The following is a 23566-nucleotide window of genomic DNA, read 5'->3' on the forward strand; positions in this document are numbered from 1 at the left end:
TTAGAGGCAGGTCTTTTTGGTTTTAAGACCAGGCCCATATTCATTCTGCCATGTTGTCTTTCTAGTTTTATTTCATAGCTTCCCATTTCCTCCTCCCTCTCCAGATACCTTTATTAAATGCCTGATAATGAATAGTCTAGTTCCATCCGGACAATTGTTTTTTTTTGTTTTTTTTTTATTTTTTTATTTAATAGCCTTTTATTTACAGGTTATATGCATGGATAACTTTACAGCATTAACAATTGCCAAACCTCTTGTTCCAATTTTTCACCTCTTACCCCCCCACCCCCTCCCCTAGATGGCAGGATGACCAGTAGATGTTAAATACATTAAAACATAAATTAGATACACAATAAGTATACATGACCAAAACATTATTTTGCTATACAAAAAGAATCAGACTTTGAAATATTGTACAATTAGCTTGTGAAGGAAAACAAAAATGCAGGTGGGCATAAATATAGGGATTGGGAATTCAATGTAATGGTTTTTAGTCATCTCCCAGAGTTCTTTCTCTCATCCAGACAATTGTATAAGCCCTTTCCCTTCATTTATGGTAGCTTATCACCTGCAACATTACCATAGTTTTTAGTTCCAACTTAGCTCTCCCAGCCCTCTACTGTCATGTCAGCTGTGTGGTGATGGAGTAATCTTAGATATCATCTACTCCCAATTTGCCCATTTTACAGCTGGGGAAATTGATGCCCAGATCAGTAGAGATCTGTCCAAAGTCAGTGGGTCTTCTGATCACAAATCTAGTCTCTCTTCTTTTTCCTTGTACTACAGTACTCCCTCTCCCATCTTGCTAATTTTTGTTTTAATTTAAACATGGTGGCCATCCATAACAAAAATTTTTCAATAAACAAATAAAAAGGATCCTCTAACTTACTTTCCTTAGCTCTATCTCATTTCCCCCTTCTTCTTAGCCCCTTCTGGCAGGATTTCATCCTGAGTTGTGGGTAGGCAGCCCTACTTTGGAAGTAGACCTATCTGGGGAAAGTTTAAATCAGCAAATCTGAGACCTATAGAATTTTGATGAGAACCCCTTCCCCAATCTCCCCCCTCCAAGATAAGGAGCATAAGACCAGTGTCCTTGGATAAGCAAAGTACCTCCTACCTTTGTCCACTCCATTACAGGCTTTTGCAGAATACTTCACCCCCAAGCAAGTCACCAACCTAGTAATGACTGCCATGGAGGGCTTAATTGACAGCAGGGCCAAGATCTCTCTGGCTTCAGGGCAGCTCATGAACTCTGCCATGGAGGAGAGAGGGAAGGATGTATTGAAGGTAGTATTGAGAATTGTAGTGTTGGGTTTGAGTTCTTCTTGGCATCTGCTTTACTAGTCAGCAATAATTTACCGTGGGGAAGCTGGAAGGATATGGGATTATTCCAGGATCCGGTCCTAGAAGCTTAAGGGGTCCCTTGGTGACCATGGGATAGCTGGGTTCCAGGGTAGTCTTGGGAGTTGAGAATCATTCTGAGAGCCCCTCAAGGGATGTAGAGTGAAACAGGAAAGGGGAGAAAAGGTTCTAGATTGGGAGGGAGGGTGGGAATAATTAGGTTTCTCTGCCTGCCTTTTCACTTTCCAGGTTGATGAAATTGTGGATGGCATCTATGATAGACTCAGATCCCAGCTGGAACCAGCCACAAGGAGGGAGACGCTGCAAGCCATGTGTTCCCTAGCAGGCAACAACGCTCATAATGTAATGACCCTACTGCTGAAGCGGCCACTTCCTTGGGAAAGGTAACTTTCTCCTCAACATTCCCATCCCAACTACAGTGGATATCACAGGACCTTAGGCAATTTAACCCATTCATTTAAGGATTTTAAATGGTTTAAAGAAGGTTTAAATGACTTGCCAGAGATTGAATATACTTATTACTTATTATATGTCTACTTTGTATGAGGCACTGGACTAGGGGAAGGCAAAAACCCATAGTCCTTGACACTAAGAACTTTTATTTAACATTTTCCCCAGCATACTTTCATTTCTTTGGCCCAAAAGCTAGAGTAAGCAGACACAGCGGTCCTCCTAACCTCTTATCCCCTAGACTCTTGACCTACCTTTGTACCTTCTGTCCCATTCTTTTAAAATAACAACAACAATAATATGCATTTAGATTATATTTTACATATTGATATCTTTTGAAGTAGATAGTCTTTGTAAATGAGGTATCTGGGATTCAGTGATTTGCCATGGTCACACAGGGAATATCAGGGGAAGGATGTAACCTAGGTTTCCTACTTTGAGGTTTAGAGAACTTTTAAAAACTATACTATACTATGTACTTTTTATATGATATGAAGGGAGGGAGTGGAGAATACAGCGTAAGAGCAAAGAGCAGACACATGACAAGTCATTGTACCTAACATTAACCAATAAAAGCCAGTTAGACTGCCCTATATGAACATTAAATCTATTATTTTGATTATCTTTGTCTGATACCAATCTGTAGTCCCAGACCCCAGCATTTCATTGTTTGTCTCCCTATATAATGCTGGCTTGGATTTTCTCCTTTTCTTCTCTTAAAAAGTCTCCCTTGACCATTTGTCTCCAAGAATCAGGGCCCCTTGTCTGCTCCCTCCCCTCATCAGGGCTCCTCCTCATGGGTCCGGGGCTAGATCAGGGAGCATAGCCACATATTGTTCAACTTGTGCATCATTGCATTCTGCAGAATCAACATGGAACTATGGAGAGTGTTTGGCACCCGGAGGAAGACCACAATCAACGTCCTGCAATTGCTCATATCTATCTTGGAAGAACGGCACCCTAAGCAGGGCTTCAAGGAAATGTCATTCCGTCCTGTGGCGGTTAGTTGAAGGGATAAAGGCTGAATATATATGAGAGTGGGAAATCTTCATTCTAGAGAGCTGGTCTTTGTGGGTCAAGAGAAGGAAGAAGAACTAGGAACAGCAGCCAGGAGTCAGGAAAAAGGGAAAATCCAGGCAAAGTGAGAGTGATCTTAGGATTTCATCATCTAAGGAAGAGATGATAGTGATTTTATGAATACAGTTTACTTCCAGTGCTTTTAATCTTTTACAAGGGTCCTCACTGTCTCCTCAGAATGTCCCCATAAGGTATAATCAGTCTCATTTTGCAGATGGGCACACTGAGGCTCAAAGAAACTCAGTAATAGGTCCAAAATCACAAATCAAGTTAATGGAAGAGCAGGTGACTAATTAATATCTAGGTTTCCTGACCCCATGACTGACTAAGGTGTAATACAGGGGGAAGAGATGATGGTGACCAGGAAATGGAATTAAGGAAAGTTTTCCAAAAGCCATTTATTTTCCCATCTACTTTGGGCAAATCACCTTTTAGACCAGGTGGTAGAAAAGAAAGTAGGATAAATGCATTTCCTTCTCATTTTCCATTCCAGGAAATAACTGGTGGACCAGTCAGTCCTCTTCAAGCTGAGTTAGGATGAGGGCCATATTTTGTCAATGGGCAAAGTAGTGGGAAGAAATGGGAATCTCTTTTTCTAAATGGAAGAGGATGAAGCTTTTTCTAGCTGAACACAAGCTTGGCTGGCTCCCTTTCTCCCCAAGCAATCCCATCCCTCCAAACTACAATTGTCTCACCCCAGGTGACTTGTGCCCTGTGCGAGATGCTCTCGGAGACAACGTGCAAATTGGCTTTGCTGGAGCTCTATCCCCGGCTGCTGCTGGCTGTCCTAAATCATGTGTATTGGGTAATTGAGCAAAATGTCCCCCAGAACATGGTGGTGTACCGTAGGGAGGACATGTCAGGCACCAAGAGCAAGGCCTTCGACCCTGTCAGGTAGGCTGGTCTTTGGAGCAGGTGTACTGGATAGAAAGCTAGTTTCAGAACATGATAATCTGGATTCAATTCAAACTGACACAAATTACTTAACCTCTCTATACCCCAGACAATTCTCTAGGATGATAAGTTGCAGAAAAAGGGCCAACTTACACTGGCAAAGGTACTAGAAAGTCCCCAAACCAATGGAATTACAAGTTCAGTCCTGTTCCTATTCCCAGGCACTGAGAGATCATTTGGGCCTGGGGAGAATTATCTTGAAGTCACAGTTAGGGAGATGAGAAGAGTTTTTTGAGTATTTTAGGGATGAAAACAGAAGGAAAAGTCAGGAAGATGAGTTCAAATCCAGCCTCAGACACTTACTAGTTGTATCACTTGGGCAAGTCACTTAATCCTGTTTGCCTCAGTTTCCTATAAAATGGGAATAATAACAATACTCACTGCCCAAGGTGCTTGTAAGGATAAAATAAGATAATATTTGTAAAGTTCTTAGGACAGGAATATTAATAAAAATAGTAGCTAGTATCTATATAACACCTTCTATGTATAATTGGAATAAATATAAACTAAATAAACAGGATAGTAATCAGTGTGGGCCAGAATTTTCCTAAAGAGATATATTCTAGCCAATATTAGGGGCATGATGGCCTCCCAATGTTTTCCCATGTATGGAATGCCAATTTAGATTCTAAGAAACTGGAGAGAATAAAAGTTCAATTTACAACCAAAGCAATACCAACATAGAGAAAAAGCTTCAGTTATTAACATAGCTACATACAAATGTGTGAATGCAAGTATATATTCTCTAGTAAGCAATGGTAATTCATTTATAGTCCTAGAGGAGGAATGGCATTATTATAATAATTCTAAAGAGCAACTATATTCTTATACACGTGATAAGATTTGTAGCAATAAAACACAATACAGGTATAAAAGGGAGATTGAATGAGAGATCGAATGATCAAAGGAGTTAACACATAGAGAAGATGGGATCAAAGTCACAAATAGAGAGATGGTCTTGATGAAGAGGAGTACTTCCTCTGTGAGTGACAAGGACAAAGGAGAATGTGGGGACTGATGTGGAATAGAGGGAAAGAAGGAACTCAGAATAGACATCTAGAGATCTTGAGGGTCACAGGATAGGATACAGTCAGTCACTCCATGTCCCTTCTTCCTTTGGCTTACAGTTGCGCACTGGAGGCTGTCAAGATCATGTTGAGAGCTGCTGAATACTATGGGGTTGTGTCCTATACTGACCAATACCGTGGCTGGGATCTGCTATCCAGTCCCAAGTATTACTACATGGGAGTCATTGAGTTAACAAGGTGAAAACTGGTCCTGAGTACCTTGGCCAGCTCCCTCACCCCTCTTTCCTCTCTGCTTTCTGAACCCCAGCCATTCTTGATTCACCTCAACCCCGGATTCTCAGGATCCTGAGCTCTCAACTCACCACCTCTTCCATTTCCCAGTCCTTGTTCTATTTCCCAGTCACCTTCCAGGATGCCCTGTCTCCTTGCCCTCCCCCCTCCCAGCAACCCTTGGACTCCTCTGTCCCATCCCAGTGGCTTAGTGAGGAACTGTGACCCCAGTATTCTGCATCGAGTCATGAGGGAAGTCAAGCCACTCCTGTACAGTGTGGAAGACAGGCAGAAGATCATGGCTAGGGCTTGCTTTGTTCAGGTAAAAGGCAGAGGGGATAGGGGGATGCGCCACAAAGGGGGTAAGGGAGGAGAGACACTTGGGCCTTTTTTTGGGGGGGGGAGTCCTAGAATCTGAGTAGATCTTCTTGACCACCTGGCTCTTTAGTCCCCTGTTCTAATCCATACATGGGCTGGACTATTTCTAAATTGGGACCCCATGTGTTCTCATCTACTCACTTTCCATTCCCTTGGTATCCTTTGTCATTTATTTCTTGTGTCCTTTTCCCATTTCTCTACACCGACCCTTAGCCCTAGGTCAGTCTAGATTTCTTAAGTTTCTTGGATGTGGGGGAGAGAGTAAAAGAAAAAGGGAATCAGAATATCTATGTGGAGGTTCCCTTCCTTTGGACTTCAGAAGTATGGTTTGAGGAAGCAGGGAAAAGGGAGATACAGCCCCAGTTTGCACATTGGTCCAGAAACATCTTGTACTTTATTATTATTATTATCTTCTTTCCATTCCTATCTGTTTTTCTTTCATAGCTCCTCTGGCATCAATCGGTGGCCCAGACTTTGGGGGAAAACTTTCTGAGTCATCTAAGTAAATGGATTCGTGAACCCAATCTCATCATGAAAGAAATTGGACTCCGGGGAATCAGTAACCTAGCACTGCATCCAGGGCAGGTGAGAAGAGAGGATGGGATAAGGGTGGGAATGGGAGCAAAGGGGATTCATTTCAAGGAGACTTTCCTACTGTAGAGTCTTCCAGGTATAGAATGGGAACAGAGCTACATCTGGGAAGAGTCAGTGGCATATATGAATATGAATCCCAATAGGTTAGGATTTAGAGTTAGAATTAAGGAAACTTTAACCACTAGATTGAGTAAGTCAGAATCCACAAATTGGAATCTAGTGGAAAAGGCAATTAACTGGAGGTCTCGTTATAAAAAAGATTCTGAGTGAACTAGCAGATGCTTAAGAGCAACTATATGCTGGAGAGATTGATAAGACTACAAGAGTTCAATAGTTTAGCAACTAATTAATATAGTCAATCCTCAATAGTCCAATAATTAATTTTCATGACTTCAAGCCTTTGCATGATTTTATTAGTAGTCTCATTTTAACTTTCCTGTTATCAACCATTAGCTCTATGTGCAGTAAAGGGAAAAAAAGTGGGGGGGAGTGATGCATGCAAGTTTGTGCCATTAACTAGACTGCAGGATATTGTAGGAAAAACATTAGATTTGGGGTCAGGAGACTTAGATCCGAATTTTGGCTCTGACACTACCCAGACTCCTTGGATAAGTCATTTTATGCTCTTTGGACCTTGGTTTTTCCATCTGTAAATAGAAAAATAAGACTAGATAAACTCTATCTATGCTCATTTCTTATGATCTTAGGAAGATCTCCGTTGCATCATGCATAAAATAGAGGGATTGGAGTGGAGAAACTCTTAAGATCCCTTCCAGACCAAACATGACATAATTCTATGATTACATATTTATTTCTAGTCCTTAACAGCCTCATTTCTCTATTTCCATGACCCTCAAACTCTCAGGCTCTGAATTCTCAGATTCATTGTACTACATCTTCCATTTTTCATCTTATTTAGTCCTCAACTTTTGCATGGGTAAGGTTCCTAGAAAAAAGAAAAAAAGGAAAAAAAAAACATGAATGTTGACATGACATTAAACTTGTGGGAAAGAGAAAATTTGGTTCCCACAGCCAATAAAAACTATAATCTTTTGTTATAGATTGCTGAGAATACACTTTTCTACATATAATTCTTTATAATAAAATATTTTTATTTTATATAAAATTGTATATAAAATATTTTTATTATAATAAATTTAATTTTAATTTGATTTAACTAAATAAATTTATTATAATAAAATATTAATTCTGATAATTTGTAATTTTCCTAATATAGTATCCACAAAAAATCCCATAAAATGCAACATACAAAATAAAAATGATAATATGCAAAAGATTTTTCTTGCTAATAATTCCCTATAATTCAATGGTATCTTGTGCTAACATCTCAATTAAAAAAATTGATTTCAGGCAAAATTCAGTTCTTGAAACATATATCTATAATACTATAAATGATGTTTTTACATAATTTCAATTGTGTACCATTCTTGAGCCCAGTTAGGGTTTTCTTGGCAAAGATACTGAAGTGGTTTTCCATTTCCTTCTCCATGTCATTTTATGGATGAGGAACTGAGACAGTGTTAAATGATATATCCACCGGGATCACAATAACTAGTATCTGAGACTTGACTGAAAACTTGTATATTCTTGATTCCAAGAATCAACTATCTACATAGTTGCCCCTAGTATCATAAATACTGTACGGCAAATACAATTAAAACATTTTTTAGCCTGAATTCTACCTATTTTATCAGATGGCAATAGGAGGATGTTATACCATATGCTACAATTTTATAAATCTCTCTATCTTGGCTGTGCTCTGAAAACCAAGGGGAAAATTGCTGAGATTTTAGTTACTGCTGTTGGAAGATATTAAGAAGCCAAAGGATTCAAACTATGCTTTCAGGTCATAACTATAGCACAAAACTCGAGTTTTAAAGGCAAACAATGATAATATATAGCAAATATACAGAAGCTTTTTACAGTGATAGGGTGAATAAGACCAGTAAAGTGCCTAATAGGATATTAGCCAATCCACAAACTTGACTGCATCACTCCTTCCCCCTTTTTTTCCTCTACCAAACATAGGGCTAATAGTTGATAACAAGAAAGTTAAAATGAGATTACTAATAAAATCATGCAAAGGCTTGAAGTCATGAAAATTAATTATTGGACTACTGAGGATTGACTATATTAATTAATTGCTAAACTATTGAACTCTTTTAGTCTTATCAGTCCCTCCAGGATATAGTTGCTCTTAAGCTTCTACTAGGTCACTCAGAATCTTCTTGGTAATACTTAATTCTGCTCACAATGAAGCTATTCTCCTAGCAATTAATAACCTCTCCATTATTCCTTTCAGGTAGGGACACTTGCATCTTTACTTCCAGTCATTCGGAGCTTCCTAAAAGAGGAGGAGCTGGTGGCAGTGCAGGCAGTGAAGGGACTACGCAATATCATTTGTTATGCAGACGGAATTGTAACCAAGAGGGCCTTTTGCAGTATCGCCAACCAACTACGACCCCTCATCAATGATGTATGTGTAACAGTTATAGACTGTGTGACAAAGGACAAGATGGCCCACATACAACAAGAAATTATAGATAGATTTGGAATGCCCCACTCTATAGCCAGGGGAGAGAGGAGTTCCATCTTTGTAGATATTAAGGAAATAGCTATGGCAGGGCAATTATTCCCTCATTCTTCTACCTTCAAGAGAAATATAGGGCTTGGAATTATATCCCTTTTTTACATATAAGATATATTTACAGTCTAGTTGGGATTTAAGCTAGAAGCCACTTTGGTCACTAAGAGCAAAGGAAATAGTTTTATCCTAAACTTAGAGGGTGATTTTATCTTGATTGATTTAATTTCTCCGCCATATCCTTATTATAGAAAAAAAGATTAATCACAAAGAGAAAGCAAAAATATTTATCGAAAGAAGCAGTATAATAATTGCTGAGAGAAATATATATATTTAGTTTGGAATACAGAACACACAAGAGTTGGCACTAGAAGAGTGATGTAATCTCTACTCAGTGGGAGAAAATACTCAATAATACTCTTACTTTAAAAAAAATCTCTCTCTTTCTCTCTTTAACATCATCATAGTTTGGCCTAATATTTCTCTCTTTTCCTTTCCCATAGAGCCCTTTTATATAACAAATAGTATTTAAAAACACAAAAGAGGAAAAATCAGCATAATTCATCAATACATCAAAAAACTTGATAATATGTACAATGTACAGCACTTGTGAACCTCCCTGTAAAGCAGTGTGATAGGAATTTTTTTTAATAGTTATTCTTTTGAACTGTGTATGTTCTTTATTCACTTTGGATTTTTTTTTTTGAGTGTCTGGTTATCCCATCCATTTTCATTGTTGTAGTTATTTCACATATTGTTTTCTTGGCTGTGCTTACTTCATTCAGCATCCATTCATGTTGATCTTTTCATGCCTCTCTGCATCACATCTGTCATTATACTACAGAAATATTCATTAAATTCATGTACCACTTTTTCTATACCCATTCCTCAATCAATGAATTTCAATTTTATTTCTAATTTTTTGCTATCACAAAAAGTGAGGTTGTAAATATTTTAGTATATAGGATATTTTCTTCTTATAATAGGCTTTCTTGGGATATAATAATAGTAATAGAATATCTGGCTCAGAGTGTGGGCATTTTTGTCACTTTATTTGCATAATCCCAATTGATTTCCAAGATAGTTGTAGTGATTCACCAATATATTAGAGTCTCCATCTTCCCCAAATCTATCTAACATGATTACTGCCATTTTTCGTCTTGATAATTTGCTAGATATGAGGTCCATTTTTTTTAAAATTAATGATGAAATTCAGATTTGAAGGATAGAAAATCTTGAGTTTCTTTGCTCCTTGAAACACATTATTCCATTCCATCCTGTTGTGTCTAGTAGACACATAATAATCTTGTGTGGTTTGTCAAATATAAATACCTTATATTTGAAGGTATTTGTCTTGGTCACTTGCAGTATTTATTAATTGTCAGTGGAATTGTTAAATTTAATCACTATGTGTCTTGGAATTTGTAGCATAAAATTTTGTTTTGCTTTTTTTTCTGGAGGCAATTTAAAAAAAACTTTTTTCTCAATAGTATTTTATCTTTTCAATGACATGTAAAAGTAGTTTTCAACATTCATTTTTGTAATATTTTGCATTCTAAATTTTGTCTCCTTCCCTCCCTTTTTCCCCTTGACAGCCAGCAATTTGATATGTTATACTTGTATAATAATTTTAAGCATATTTTCATATTTGTTATGTTAGAAAAGAAAAATCAGAATAAAAGGGAAAAAACATGAGAAAGAAAAAGAAAATTAACAAAACAAAACAAAAAGAAAATAGTATGATTCAATCCACATTTACTCTCCATCATTTTCTCTTTGGATGTGAATAGCACTTTCTATCCCAAGTCTATCGGAATTGTCTTGGAGAATCATAATTGCTAAGAAGAGCTAAGTCTATCATAGTTGATCATCATATAATCTTGCTGTTGCTGTGTACAATGTTCTTTTGGTTCTGCTCACATCACTCAATATCAGTTCATATAAGTCTTTCTAGGCTTTTCTGAAATCAGTCTGTTCCTCATTTCTTATAAAAAATAATGTTCCATTGCATTTTTATTCCATAACAAATTCAGCCATTTCCCAACTGATAGCCATCCACCCAATTTCTAATTCCCTGACACCACAAAAAAAGCTATAACAAACATGTTTGCATATGTGAGTCCCTTTCCCTCTTTTATGATCCTTTTGGGATACAGGCCCAATAGTGACACTGCTGGATCAAAAGGTATGCACAATTTTATAACTCTTTGGTATAATTCCAAACTGCTCTTTCTGGATGCATTTTACTGATTTTTAAAAACCGGCACTTTGTTTTCTATGTTTAGAAGTTTAAATTTAATTATTTAAATTAAATTAATTAATTAATTTAAATTTTTTTTTATTACATTACAATATTCAGGACTTTTGATTCAGTGTCTAAGACAAACATTCTGATGATATTATGTAGGATAAAATACATAATACTGACATTTGTTTTCAAATGAAGGGTCTACTACTGACTTCAAGTCTTCAAAACAGCAAGACACACTTCAAATAGTCATAGCATATACTGATATCTGTCCCCTTTGTGAGCATGTGGCCACTTATACCTAGATGGCTAGGCAGGTTACAGGTACAATCTGTGGCTATAGCTTCTAAGGGAACTGGGCCCATTTGTCCCATGCGCTAATTATCTGGACAAATACCCACAGAAGCTTTGAATATGTGAGTAATGTTCAATATTTTCACTATATACACAAGAAGTGACCAGTGTATTTTTAAGGGGTAGAAAATAATGTAAGAGTTGTGGGAGTTCTGTACCTGTGCAGGGCAGGGTCATAGGGAACCATCACCTGGACATTTCCACTCTGCTCTTTAATGACAGGAGAGGGACCAAGTACGGATTTCAGCCACCTCTGCCCTCAGCCACATGCTGCATCAAGTCTACAAGTTCAGACCAGGCCCTAGAACCCGAAATGCACTGTATAGTTTTCTGGTTCCTCTACTGATCAGCATCCAAGATAATAACATAGAGGTAGCTAAGGTAAGATTCATCTTTCCCCTTTCAGACTACAGATCACATTACCCTTCTTTCCCTGTCCTTGTCAGTGGGAAAGCCAAAGGCTCTTGGCTTGGCCATGTATCTCACCCCTATATCTCTAGGTCTATACCCATAACATCCAGTTTTGATTCATTGTCCATGGCATTATATATAGTCTTTCATACTTAGTCCTCTCTTCCATCATCCCATTTTGTTCCAAGTTCTTTGACCCTTTATCTAAGCCATTTATTGCCTTAGCTATGATGGTCTGTGGAAGGATTTTCTTTTGGAAAGCCCCTGGGATTTTCCTCTTTCTATCTAACAGGTCTGTGGAAAAGCTTTGACTGAATGGGCTATTGGGATTGGCTGGATATCACTCAGGCAAACATTCCAAAACACAATCATAACTGACCATGTTAAGATATTGGAAGAAACATGCAAATGTCTGGTGAGTGAAAAAATCTCTGATAAGTCACAGCTACCATGCTGGCTGAGAGGACTCTGAGACACAGTAGGGTATGAGAGATAGGGAAAAAGATGGCAAACAGGGGATTAAAAAAACCAAAAAGCACTATTTTGTTTCCTTTTCTACTTTTCAAAGCTCCATTCCTCTATTCTTCCATGCATTAACTCTCCATTCTCCATTTTTCATAAATTTTGGGTTCCTAAAATTCCTGACCTGTAATGTATGTAGCTGGTCTCTCAGTGATAGCTGTTGAGCTTCCCCAGTAATCCTGACAATGTTATATTAAGTGTATAGATAACAGTATGGAAGATTCACCAGGGAATGATATTCAGACATCAGGCACTAACTGGAGATTAGGGACTTATATTTACCAGAAATCAAGAATGTACAAGAAAGCAAGAATTCAGGTATTAGATAATGTTTGAAAGAACAGCAGTTTGAGGAAATGAAGCCTAGTAATCATGTAGTCAGACAAGATTTAGGAAAGCATGTAGATTTGAGAGATACCCATCCATGGGTTGGAGTGCCAGGATTCAAAACATGAGGATGTAAACTTAATATTTAGAGGACATATGACAGAGCTAAGGGCTTCTAATGTAGTTCTTACCAAGGTAATCTTGATCTCAAAGTTTGAGCAAGCATAGGCTTAAATGTATTGAGTTGTAGGTGAGGAATGAAAAAACATGTTGGTTGGAGAAAAGAAGAGAGAACTGTGGTCACATATTCTGAAAGGCAGCTTCCCCTATGGTTGAGGGCCAGCATCATCCCTTGTTGCTTCCACAGGTCAGCACAAATCAAAGTCAGCTGGTGGGAAAGTTATTGTTCCAGAGCTTTGGGTTCCTAAAGAGCCCACGACCCTTCATTCGGGCAGCAGCAATCACATTCATAGGTAAAGTCAACTTGCTTTTTTGGACTCCACTTTGCAGAACTTCTCTCTTCCATCCCCCTTCCTTTTAGTTTGTTCCCTTCTGTAAGATGAGTAATACTGAACAGGATTACAGTTTGGTTGACTTTATTTTTTCCTGAGTTTGTCCCAATTTATAAAATTGGTCCTATTTCCAAGAAATCTTTACTCTTGGTTTTTGCATATCCCAGAGTGTAGCATTATAGATACAAAGCTGAAAGGGATCTTGGAAGATGATTTCACTTTTCAAGAAACATTGAGCTAAATGGTCATTAAAGCTTCTTCCCACTCTAATGTTCTGTGAATGAGTCCCCATGAGTCTAAATATCTTAGGCTAAACTTTTCCTTAAGGAGTTGTGGGAAGGAAAGGTTATTTAGTTAGGTCACTGATATTTTGGCTTCTGAGCATTTCTTAGTTTTTTGGAATTTTTCATAGAGGTGTAAAGGAAGAGGCAAATGGGTGGGACAAGTTCAGTAGCAATTTTGGTTTGTTTTTGCTTTATTTTTAGGACAAACTGTTATGAAACTAAATGTGAATGAAATACATGAAGAAGATGTAGAGCTGCTGCTGAATGGTGAGACATACTAAAATGATCTAGATTAATTAGCCCAAAGGGTAGAATAGAGATTATCTCTGATTTAGAAAGTAACAACTCGCATTTCTATATCACTTTACAGTTTATCAAAACTTTTCCTCACCATCCCTCCTGTGAGAAACAAAGCACAAAATATGTGATATTACAGATGAGGAAACTGTTACCAAGATGGATGACATGACTGAGTCTGAAGTCTCACAATGAGGCTTTTGGTCTCCAGTTCAGCACTCTTTTCACTACATCCAGAATAGAAAGGGAGATAGAAAAATGACTCAAGGAAAGGCTTTAAAATATCTTCTCATAGCAATATTTAAAAGACTTGGTAAAGTATGGTTGTTCCATTAACACGATTGACTAATTGAAAGGAATTAAATGCAGATTGTTATTTCAAGTCTTATTATCTGAAAAACTTGAATTTTTCTCCAAGGTCTTCCTACATGAAGATTAAATAATTCTGGAACTAGAAAGGGATTCTAGGAATTCTTTAGTCCAGTCCTAGTTTAATCCTGTCATTTTGTAGATGAAAGAAGTGATATCCCAAAGAATTCTAGCAACTAGTAAGCAGAAGATCTGGATCTAAAATACAAGTCTTCTGACTCCCAGGTTAGGACTTTTCCCATTGCAGCTCATTCCACAGAGTCAGTCAGTCAATACACATTAAGTGTCTGCCCTGTGATAGACACTATCTTAAACATCGGGAATACAAATGAAGGCAAAAAAAGATAGCAATACTGTGCCAATAAAATATAACAAGATAAACTAGAGGCAATTTCAAAGGAAAAGTACTAAGATTAAGAAAATACTCCCAAGTTCCAAGATTTAAATGTAATTGGGAAATATTCCATAAAATCAATATATATATATTTAAATATTATATAATATAATAATATAAAGATTTAACAAAATAAAATAGAAAATATTTTGAAACCAAGTCAATATGCAGCCTACAGGCATTTTTATGTGCAACTTAGTGGCTCCCTATTTCCACTGGAATATGATATCTCTGTTTAAGCCCTCTAGCCCCACACTGTGTTCTTATGGAGAGATGGCAACTTCTAGCTATTGCAATAGAGATTCCTCTGAAATCCTCCATGTCTTCTGCCTTGGTGATGGGCTTCATGGACGCTTGATGTTCATTCAAAGCCCTTCATAACTTAGTTTTCTCCTACCTTATTCCCCATACTCTATCTTCAATCTAGTAACACTGGCTTTCAGCTATTCCACAAACAAGATTCCATCTCTTGGCTGCAGACATTTTTTTCTTGTCCCCCCAACCTTTTTTTTGCTCTACTGTGGACCTCCATGACTTTCTTTAAGTACCAACTAAAACCCTACTTTATATCGGAATCCATCCCTAGCCCTTCTTAACTCCAGTGCTTTCTCTCTCAATTATTTCCTGTTTGTCTTGGATGTAGCTTATTTTGTATATTTTTGCAAGTTCTCTCTCCTGTTGGATGTTAACCTCTTTGAGAACAAGGATTTTTTTCCTTTATTTGTATTATCAACATTTATTATAATGTCTGGTGCATAGCAAGAACTTAATAAAAGTTTATTGCTTGATTGATTAATGGAGGGAGAATGGAGAAAGACGGAGAGCTGCTATGACTTCCTTAGCTTTCTCTGGTTCTTCTAAGGGGCAAATCTCACACTTGTGTTGTAAAGTTAGAATTGACAGAACTTATTTAAACACTATGTAGTCTGGCCAAAGTATTCCTGAACTCAGCATGATGCTTTCTACTCCTATCTATCTACACAGTTTGTATCCTATGCCTGAAAAGCTTTCTCTTCCAACTCTGCTTTTCAAAATCCTAATCCAAGGCTCTCACCTGGTATCACCTCTTCTGGGAAGCCTTTTGGCATCCTCCCCACCACAGATGTTCTCCCTCTCCTCTGGAAAGCTTATCTAAATCACATTGACTTCTCTTCCAGGAAGTCCTATAGAATTTACTGTATAAGTTACACATTTTAGTATTTCATAATACATTAAGAACATACAGTTCTTAACTGTTTCATTTGCATTTATCTCATCTTCCCTTGAAAGCCATAAATGACTCAAGGGCAAGAACCAAACCATGAAAGTGGGGACTGGTTGATCAGTTGCAGCCTACAGGCATTTTTATGTGCAAGACATTCTCATTCTGACATTTTTGGACTGGGTGACTGTGAACAACTCACTTCATCTCATTTCCTTGTCTGTAAACTAGAAATAACATGGATACTATCTTCAGAGTTGTTATAAAGAAATTTCTTTGTAAATTTTAAAACACAATAATAAAAATATGTTACTTTTCATTTTTAAGCTTTTATTCTTAAATGTCTATAGAGTGATCAATGTAAAGGTAGGCTAAGTTATTTATATATTTTTATTTTATCCCAGCAGCAATAGGGAACCACTGAAAATTTTAGAAGAGACATAACATGTTTAGTTTTGTGTCTTTGGAAAGTTGTTTTTGCTGACCTCTATTTGAAGAATAATATTTTTGGGAGGTTGTGGGGGTTGGCTAGTGAAGATTGGAGATGGGGAGATAAATTAAGAAGTTATTATAATACTCCAGGTAATAGATACTTAGGATCTGAACTAGATTAGAATATAAACCCAATGGAAAGATAGGGAAGGATGCAAGAGATTTTATGATATAAAGAATTTATGGGATTGGTTGGATTGGGAAAAAGGATAGCAGAGAGGGAAAATGGAAAAATTACTTGGATGGTTGGGAGGATAGTGGTATCATCAAAGAAATAGGGAAGTTGAAGATAACCAAGTTTCAGAGGGAAGCTTCCACTTTTGCATAAATTGAACTGGAAGTTTCATCAGGATAGTCAGGTGGAAAGGTTAGCAGGCAATTAGGAATTGTGGGCCTAGAGTTTAGAGAAGGGATTAGTGCTTTACATATAGATTTGAGTTTCATTTGTATAGGTGTGTTAATTGAATTTATAGAAGCAAATGAAATCATCAAGTATAGAAAGAAGAGAAGGTCTAGAATGGAACTCTGGGGACATTCACACTTTAGGAGATGAGAGGGGGAAAAATGAAATAGTAAAAGAGATAGAGGAGTTGTCAGATGTAAAAGAGATAGGAAAGGGCCATGTTGTAATAACCAAAGTCTCTAGGAGGCATGGATGACCCAAAATAGTGGAAAGCTCTCTGGATTCTCACTTAATAAGGTCTTTGGGAGTTTGTTTTGCCTTTCCCATTGGATCTTAAGGAAACTTTGGAGTTAAAGGATTGTGTTTGCTGCTATTTATTAACTAATATACTTAGGAAATAACTTAGCCCCAGTTTCACCAAATGTAAAATGAAGGAGTTGAATTACATTAATTGAATTACATTCAATTGTTGGATCAAAGTTGAAATGAAGGGGTTGAATTACATTCAGAGAATTATGTTCTCTTAAGATTTTTTTTCCAGCTCCCCAAATTTTACAATCTTTCTCAGGGAAAGAGATTTCTGCCCTTTCTAGCAATATTTAACAAACCTTGGAATTAGGAAATTCTGCATTTCATATTTAATCCTTTCCAATATAGTTAGTTAATAATAATAGTTAATAAGCAGTTATTAAGCACTTAATATATACATATGTACTGTACTGAATGATGACTATACAAAGAAAGACAAAAGCAGTTCTTGCTCTCAAGATTACTTATTAGTAACTAAATACATACAAGATATATAAAGAGTAGATGAAAAGTAAAAGTAATCACAGAAGCTGTAAGGGTAAGGAATAGGGGGTGGGACAAGGAAAGGCCTGCATTTTTTTTCTTTTTTTTTTCCCCTTCTCTTTCTTAAAATTTTTTTTTCCATTTTTAAAAATAACTTTTTATTGACAGAACCTATGCCAGGGTAATTTTTTTTACAACATTATCCCTTGAACTCACTTCTGTTCCAATTTTTCCCCTCCCTCCCTCCACCCCCTCCTCGAGATGGCAAACAGTCCTATACATGTTAAGTAGGTCCTCTTGCAAATTTTTAAATTTTTTTTTTGATGAGACCTGAAGGAAACAGGAAAACTAAGAGGCAGAGATGAAGATAGAAAGCATTCCATTTTTGTTGTTCAGTTGTATCCAACTTTTCATGATCCAGGCCCTTTTGTCCTCTACTATCTCTCAAAGTCCGTCCAAGTTTGTTTGCTATTTCCATGACATTACCTATCAATCAATCCTCTGCCCTCCCCTTTTCCTTTTGCCTTCAATCTTTCCTAAAATCAGGGTCTTTTCCAATGAGTCCAGTCTTCTCATTATATGGCAAAAGTATTTAAACTTTAGTTTCATTATTTGATCTTCCAATGAATAGTCTAAATTAATTTACTTAAGTATTAACTGAGTTAATCTCTCTTTTGTTGAAGGGATCTCAAAAGTCTTCTCCAGACCACAATTTGAAAGTGCCACTTTTGGGGTACTCAGCTTTCTTTGTAGTCCAACTTTCACAGCCATACATTGCTACTGGAAAAAACAAAATTTTGACTGAATGGACTTTTGTCCACAAGATGATTTTTCTACTTTTTAGTATGCTGCCCAGACTTGCCATAGCTTTCCTGCCAAGGAGCAAGCATCTTTTAATTTTACAGCTGCAGCCATTGTTTGTGGTGATCTTTGAGGTCAAGAAGATAAAATCTTAGACAGCTTCTATTTCTTTACCTTCTATTTGCCAGGAGATAATGGGACCAGTTTCCAAGATCTTGGTTTTTTTTATGTTAAACTTCAAGCCAACTTTTACAGTGTCCTCTTTTACTCTCATCAAGAAGCTTCTTATTTCCATTTTACTTTCTGCTATCAGTGTGATATCATTTGCACATCTAAGATTGTTAATATTTTTCCTGGCAACATTAATTCTGTCTTTCTATTTCTCCAGCCTAGCATAGGCATAAGTTAATAAGGTAATAATATACAGCCCTATCATCTTCTATTTCCAGTCTTAAAAGAATTTAATAACATAATATATTCAGTTTTAAATATTATTTCTTGACCTATACAGGTTCATCAGGTGACAAATAAGATGTTCTTTGAGTACTTGCCTGATTTTGTTATTATCTACATAATCAGAGACTTTTAGTAAATGAAGCAGAAGTAAATGTTTTAGCAGAATTCTCTTGCTTTCTCCATAATCCAGCAAATGCTGGCAATTTGGTCTCCAGTTCTTCTGCTTCTTCAAAAACTAGCCAGCTCTTTTGGTAATTCTTGGTTTACATATTGCTGAAACCTAGATTGAAGAATCATAACCTTGTTAGCTAGCATGTGAAATGTGTGTCATTATTTGGTATTTTGAATATTCCTTGGCATTGACTTTCTTTAGGTTTGGGATATAAACTGAAATTCAGTAGCCACTGTTGAGTTTTCTAAATTTTCTGACATATTGAGTACAGCACTTAATAACATCATTATCTTTTAGAATTTTAAATTCACTGTTGGAATTCTATCATCTCCGCTAGCCTTATAGTTAGCAATGCTTCCTAAGGCCTATTTGACTTCATTCTCTATGTTGTATGTTGTTAGATCAGTAGACACACATCATGATTATTTGGTAATGTTAAGATCTTTCTTGTATGGTTCTTTTGTGTATTCTTGCCACCTCTTAATCTCTCTTCTGTTAAGTGCCTATAATTTTTGTCTTTTATCATGCCCATTTTTGCATGAAATGCTTCCTTGATATCTTTTAAGTTTCTTGAAGAAATCTCTGGCCCTTCCCATTCTATTGTTTTTTTCTATTTCTTTGCATTTCTCATTTGAGAAAACCTTAGAGCTCTCCTTGCTGTCCTCTGGAATTCTGCACTTAGTTGGGTACATCTTTCCCTTTTTTCTTTCTCTTCTATCCTCAGCTTTTTATCAAGCCTCCTTATACAGTCTTTTTAGTTTTTCTTTTTCTTTGGAATGTTGTTTTTTTTTTTTATAATTACCTACTGTATAGTACTGTGACCCTCTAACCAAAGTTCTTTACATACTCTATCCAGCAGATTTAATTGCTTAAAATTATTCATCACCTCCACTTCATATTCACAAGGAATGTTATTTAATTCATACTTGTATAGTCTGATGGCTTTCTCTACTTTCTTTAATTGACATATCTAAATTTTGCCATAAGTAGCTCATGATCAGAGCCACAATCAGCTCCAGGTTTTGTTTTAACTGACTATATAGAGTTTTCAACCATTGGCAGCAAAATATATCATCAATCTGATTTCTATAATTCTGTATTGACTGGTGATGTCCATGTATAGAGTTTCCTTTTGTGTTGTTGAAAAAGAGTGTTTGCTATGACCAGCAAGTAATCTTGACAAAACTCTTAGGTTTTGCTCTTTTTCATTTTGTACTCCAAGGCTAAACATTGCCTGTTATTTACAATTATCTTTTGATTTCCCACTTTAGCATTCCAGTCTCCTATGATCAATGTAACATTTTGGGGGCGTTATTTCTAGAAGATGTTATAAATCTTTATAGAACTGATCACTTTGGCCTATTCATCATCAATGACTGGAGCATAGACTTGTATTATTGTAATAATGGTTTGTCCTGGATTTAAACAGATATCATTCCATCATTTTTGAGATTTACCCCTGTACTGCTTTTATCACCCTTTTACTAACTATGAAGGTTCTTATGTTTCTTCTAAGAGATTCACCCATTCCTAAGTTCAGGGACACCCAAGATGTTAATGTTTAATCTTTCTATCTCTGTTTAACAATAATCCAGCTTACCCTGGTTCAAAAATCTTATATTCTAGTTCCTATACTTTATAGCACTGGACTTTCCTTTCATCACTAGATGCATCCACAGCTGAGCTTCCTTTTCTCTTGAGGGGCCAGACATTTTATTAGTGCTGGAGCTAGTTGTAATTGTACTCTTCTCATCCCCAATAGCATCATCTTCTGATATTATCTCTTATCATTTTAGTATTGCATGTGTGGTTTTTTTTTTTTTTTTTTTTTTCAAAGATACTACAGTACTTTGCCAATTCCATCTCTAGTGGGTCACCCTTTTGTTAGAACTCTCCACTATGACCTGTCTGACTTGAGCAACCCTGTATGGCAAGCTGCTCCTCCATGACAATACAGTAATCCAGGCAGACATGGGAGATAACCAATGTAAAAACACAAGATGAGACCTTGTTGTCATTTGTGTGGAACATCAAGTGGAGCAGTGTAGTTGGATTGCAGTGTATAAAAGGCCACAGAATGTAAGAAACCTGGAAAGGTAAGAATGGTCTAGCTTTAAATAGCAAAGGGGATTTTATATTTGGAGTTTTGCATTGGAAGAGTGTGGCAAAAGCTTTAGAAAAATCACTAAGTTGGGAGTTAAGTTTGGAGTGGGGAAAGATTTAAGGCAGGAAGTTAAAAAGCTATTACATTAGTTTAGATGAGAGCTGCTGAGTGCCTGGAGTTGGCTATGTGAATAGAGAGTGGACATAAATGAAAATTTTTTTTGAGGGAAGAAATAACAAGACTTGAATGAATTGGATATGTGGGATATGGAGTTCAAGATGATAACAAGGTTGGGAGTCTGGGTGATTGGGAAGGATTGTGTAATCTGGACACTTAATAGAGAAATTTGGAAGAGAGAGGATTTTGTGGGAAGAGACAACAAATTCTGTTAAGGCAATTTTCTCTTTGTGTTCATATGCAGATGAACATGGCTGTGAGGCTTTGACAGGGGTTGAAGATCACTGTTAAGTCCTCATGAGGTTTATCTTGTTTTTGTTCCTTGTATCCTTTCTTCAGAGGCTTTACATTTAAATGTGATGGAATAATTATTTAAGAGCAGTAGAAGAAAGACTGGTAGGATTCCAGAAGATAGTTCTTAAGAGAACAAAGGTCTGAGGCTTTCTTTTCCCCAACCACAACTTTGTTTTGATTTCAGCCCTTCAAGAACTAAACGATGATCCTGAGGAATCCATACAGGGTTTGGTCTCCATCACAATCAAGAAAATGCAAACAGCTTCTTATGTGAAGACAAGTACCAGGTCTTACCTGAGACCGAACTTAAGAGTCCCTGGTTTTGGTGTCAAGAAGCGGCTCTTTAAAAACATCAAATCCAAAGATGAAGGCAAGAAGAAGGGCATATCAAAATTGTCTAAGCTTCGCCACTGGAAAATGTCCCTTTGGCGGAGTTCTGAAGATAGCATAAGGCAAAGTGAACCCTCAAGAATAAATCACCAAAGGTTTCCCAGGAGAATACTTCCTCAAAAATATCTTTTAAGCACTCAAGATTTGGATAAGTCTGTGCATCAGGTCCAGAAAGAGCTCAAAATTTCCTGATTCTTAATCCCTTTTTGGAGTTTGCTCTGGAGCTGAAGATTTGTTACACAGATATCTCTTTCTGGTTTGGTACCTATGCCCAGCACCCTCTTCCTTTCCATTTTCTCCCTATCTGCCCCACACTCCAGGGTTAGAAAGAAACCCCCTCCCCCAATATAGTTTTGGCTTCCAGAAAATACTGTGTCTATTCTACCCTTCCAGAGCTTCTGGTTTCCTGTATAACTTTCATCAATAAAACTTTTTTCCTTATTTTAAAACAAGATGGCTTTCATATCATGGTTTTTAGTGGGAGAGAAGGGCAGGGGGGAAAGAAATTATGTGCAGCTCCCCAAACAGGGACAGTTCAAAGTTTTACTTCTCAAGTAGAGGGAAATGTTTCCTACTCAATTGTCTTCATTCTTTTTCACTTTTTTTTTTCCTTCAAACATGACACTTTTATGTCTTATCTTCCTTTCATTGCTACATGTTTCAAGTGAGTAGCTGAACTCATGAACTCCTTTCTCTTATTACCTATTTTCTCCTTAATTCTTTGAGTTCTATAACTCTTAATTGTCAAATTCCCTGAAACCTTCAGTAGTGAAGCAAAGAAACAGATGAATGTATGAAACAAAATTAAACCCTTCCCCCAAAATTCTAATCTTGAAGATTAAACTAACATTTTCAGTCTCCTTTTTTATGCTTTTTCTATACAAAGAGACAATATCTGAGGCTTTGAATCTAATGCACCTGTTAGCACCGAAGGTATGACATTGATTGTGAGATGAAAAGCATGTGTGTATTATGATTGTGGGCTCATAAATATGTGTATGAGTAATTGTGGGATCAGAAGCAGGGTATGTATGCTCTTATGTGTACAGAGAGGGGTGTGAGATTGTGGGATCAGAAGTATGAAGGGTTAATGTAAAGGAATACTGTTGTGCTATAGGAAATGAGCAGGTGAATGTTAGAAAAACCTGAAAGGCAGATGCAAAGTTAAGTGAGCAGAACCGGGAGAACATTGTGTTGATGATCAAACTTTGTTAAGACTCAACTATTCTCAGCAAGAATAAGTGATCCAAGACAATTCCAAGAACTCATGAGGGAAAATGCTATTTGCTTCTAGAGAAAGAACTGATTCAGTCTGAATGCAGGTCGAAGCATACTATTTTCATTTCTTTTCTGTTAGTCTCTTTTTTCACAACAGGATGAATATGTAAATGTTTCAAGTTTTATTTAAATATTTAATTTAAATATTAGTCTAATTTAAATACTTAGTTTAAAAATTAGTTTAATTTGAATATTTAAATATATAACCTATATCGAATTGTTTACCATCCTGTTGTGCTATAGGAAATGAGCAGGTGAATGTTAGAAAAACCTGAAAGGCAGATGCAAAGTTAAGTGAGCAGAACCGGGAGAACATTGTGTTGATGATCAAACTTTGTTAAGACTCAACTATTCTCAGCAAGAATAAGTGATCCAAGACAATTCCAAGGACTCATGAGGGAAAATGCTATTTGCTTCTAGAGAAAGAACCGATTCAGTCTGAATGCAGGTCGAAGCATACTATTTTCATTTCTTTTCTGTTAGTCTCTTTTTTCACAACAGGATGAATATGTAAATGTTTCAAGTTTTATTTAAATATTTAATTTAAATATTGGTCTAATTTAAATATTT

At 36.7% G+C, this 23566-nt stretch overlaps 1 protein-coding gene across 5 annotated transcripts in view; it reads left to right on the forward strand.

Moving 5' to 3' along the window:
• The window catches only part of LOC100920400 (maestro heat-like repeat-containing protein family member 1), a 78949-nt gene extending 56785 nt beyond the window's left edge, over positions 1–22164 (forward strand). For 3 of the 5 annotated variants that reach the window (XM_031939356.1, XM_031939357.1, XM_031939360.1), the window contains 13 exons: positions 1138–1287; positions 1591–1745; positions 2678–2813; positions 3590–3783; positions 4971–5108; positions 5316–5463; positions 5964–6104; positions 8437–8610; positions 11543–11701; positions 12024–12146; positions 12948–13053; positions 13578–13643; positions 21513–22164. In XM_031939356.1, coding sequence (XP_031795216.1) covers positions 1138–1287; positions 1591–1745; positions 2678–2813; positions 3590–3783; positions 4971–5108; positions 5316–5463; positions 5964–6104; positions 8437–8610; positions 11543–11701; positions 12024–12146; positions 12948–13053; positions 13578–13643; positions 21513–21910 — 2088 coding nt within the window. In that variant the 3' untranslated portion in view covers positions 21911–22164. The remainder of the gene's footprint in view (positions 1–1137; positions 1288–1590; positions 1746–2677; positions 2814–3589; positions 3784–4970; positions 5109–5315; positions 5464–5963; positions 6105–8436; positions 8611–11542; positions 11702–12023; positions 12147–12947; positions 13054–13577; positions 13644–21512) is intronic. The other 2 variants (XM_031939358.1, XM_031939359.1) reach the window with 2 other exon arrangements.
• Positions 22165–23566: the final 1402 nt, after the last annotated feature.

This window comes from Sarcophilus harrisii, chromosome 5 (assembly GCF_902635505.1).
Source record: "Sarcophilus harrisii chromosome 5, mSarHar1.11, whole genome shotgun sequence".
Taxonomy (NCBI): domain Eukaryota; kingdom Metazoa; phylum Chordata; class Mammalia; order Dasyuromorphia; family Dasyuridae; genus Sarcophilus; species Sarcophilus harrisii.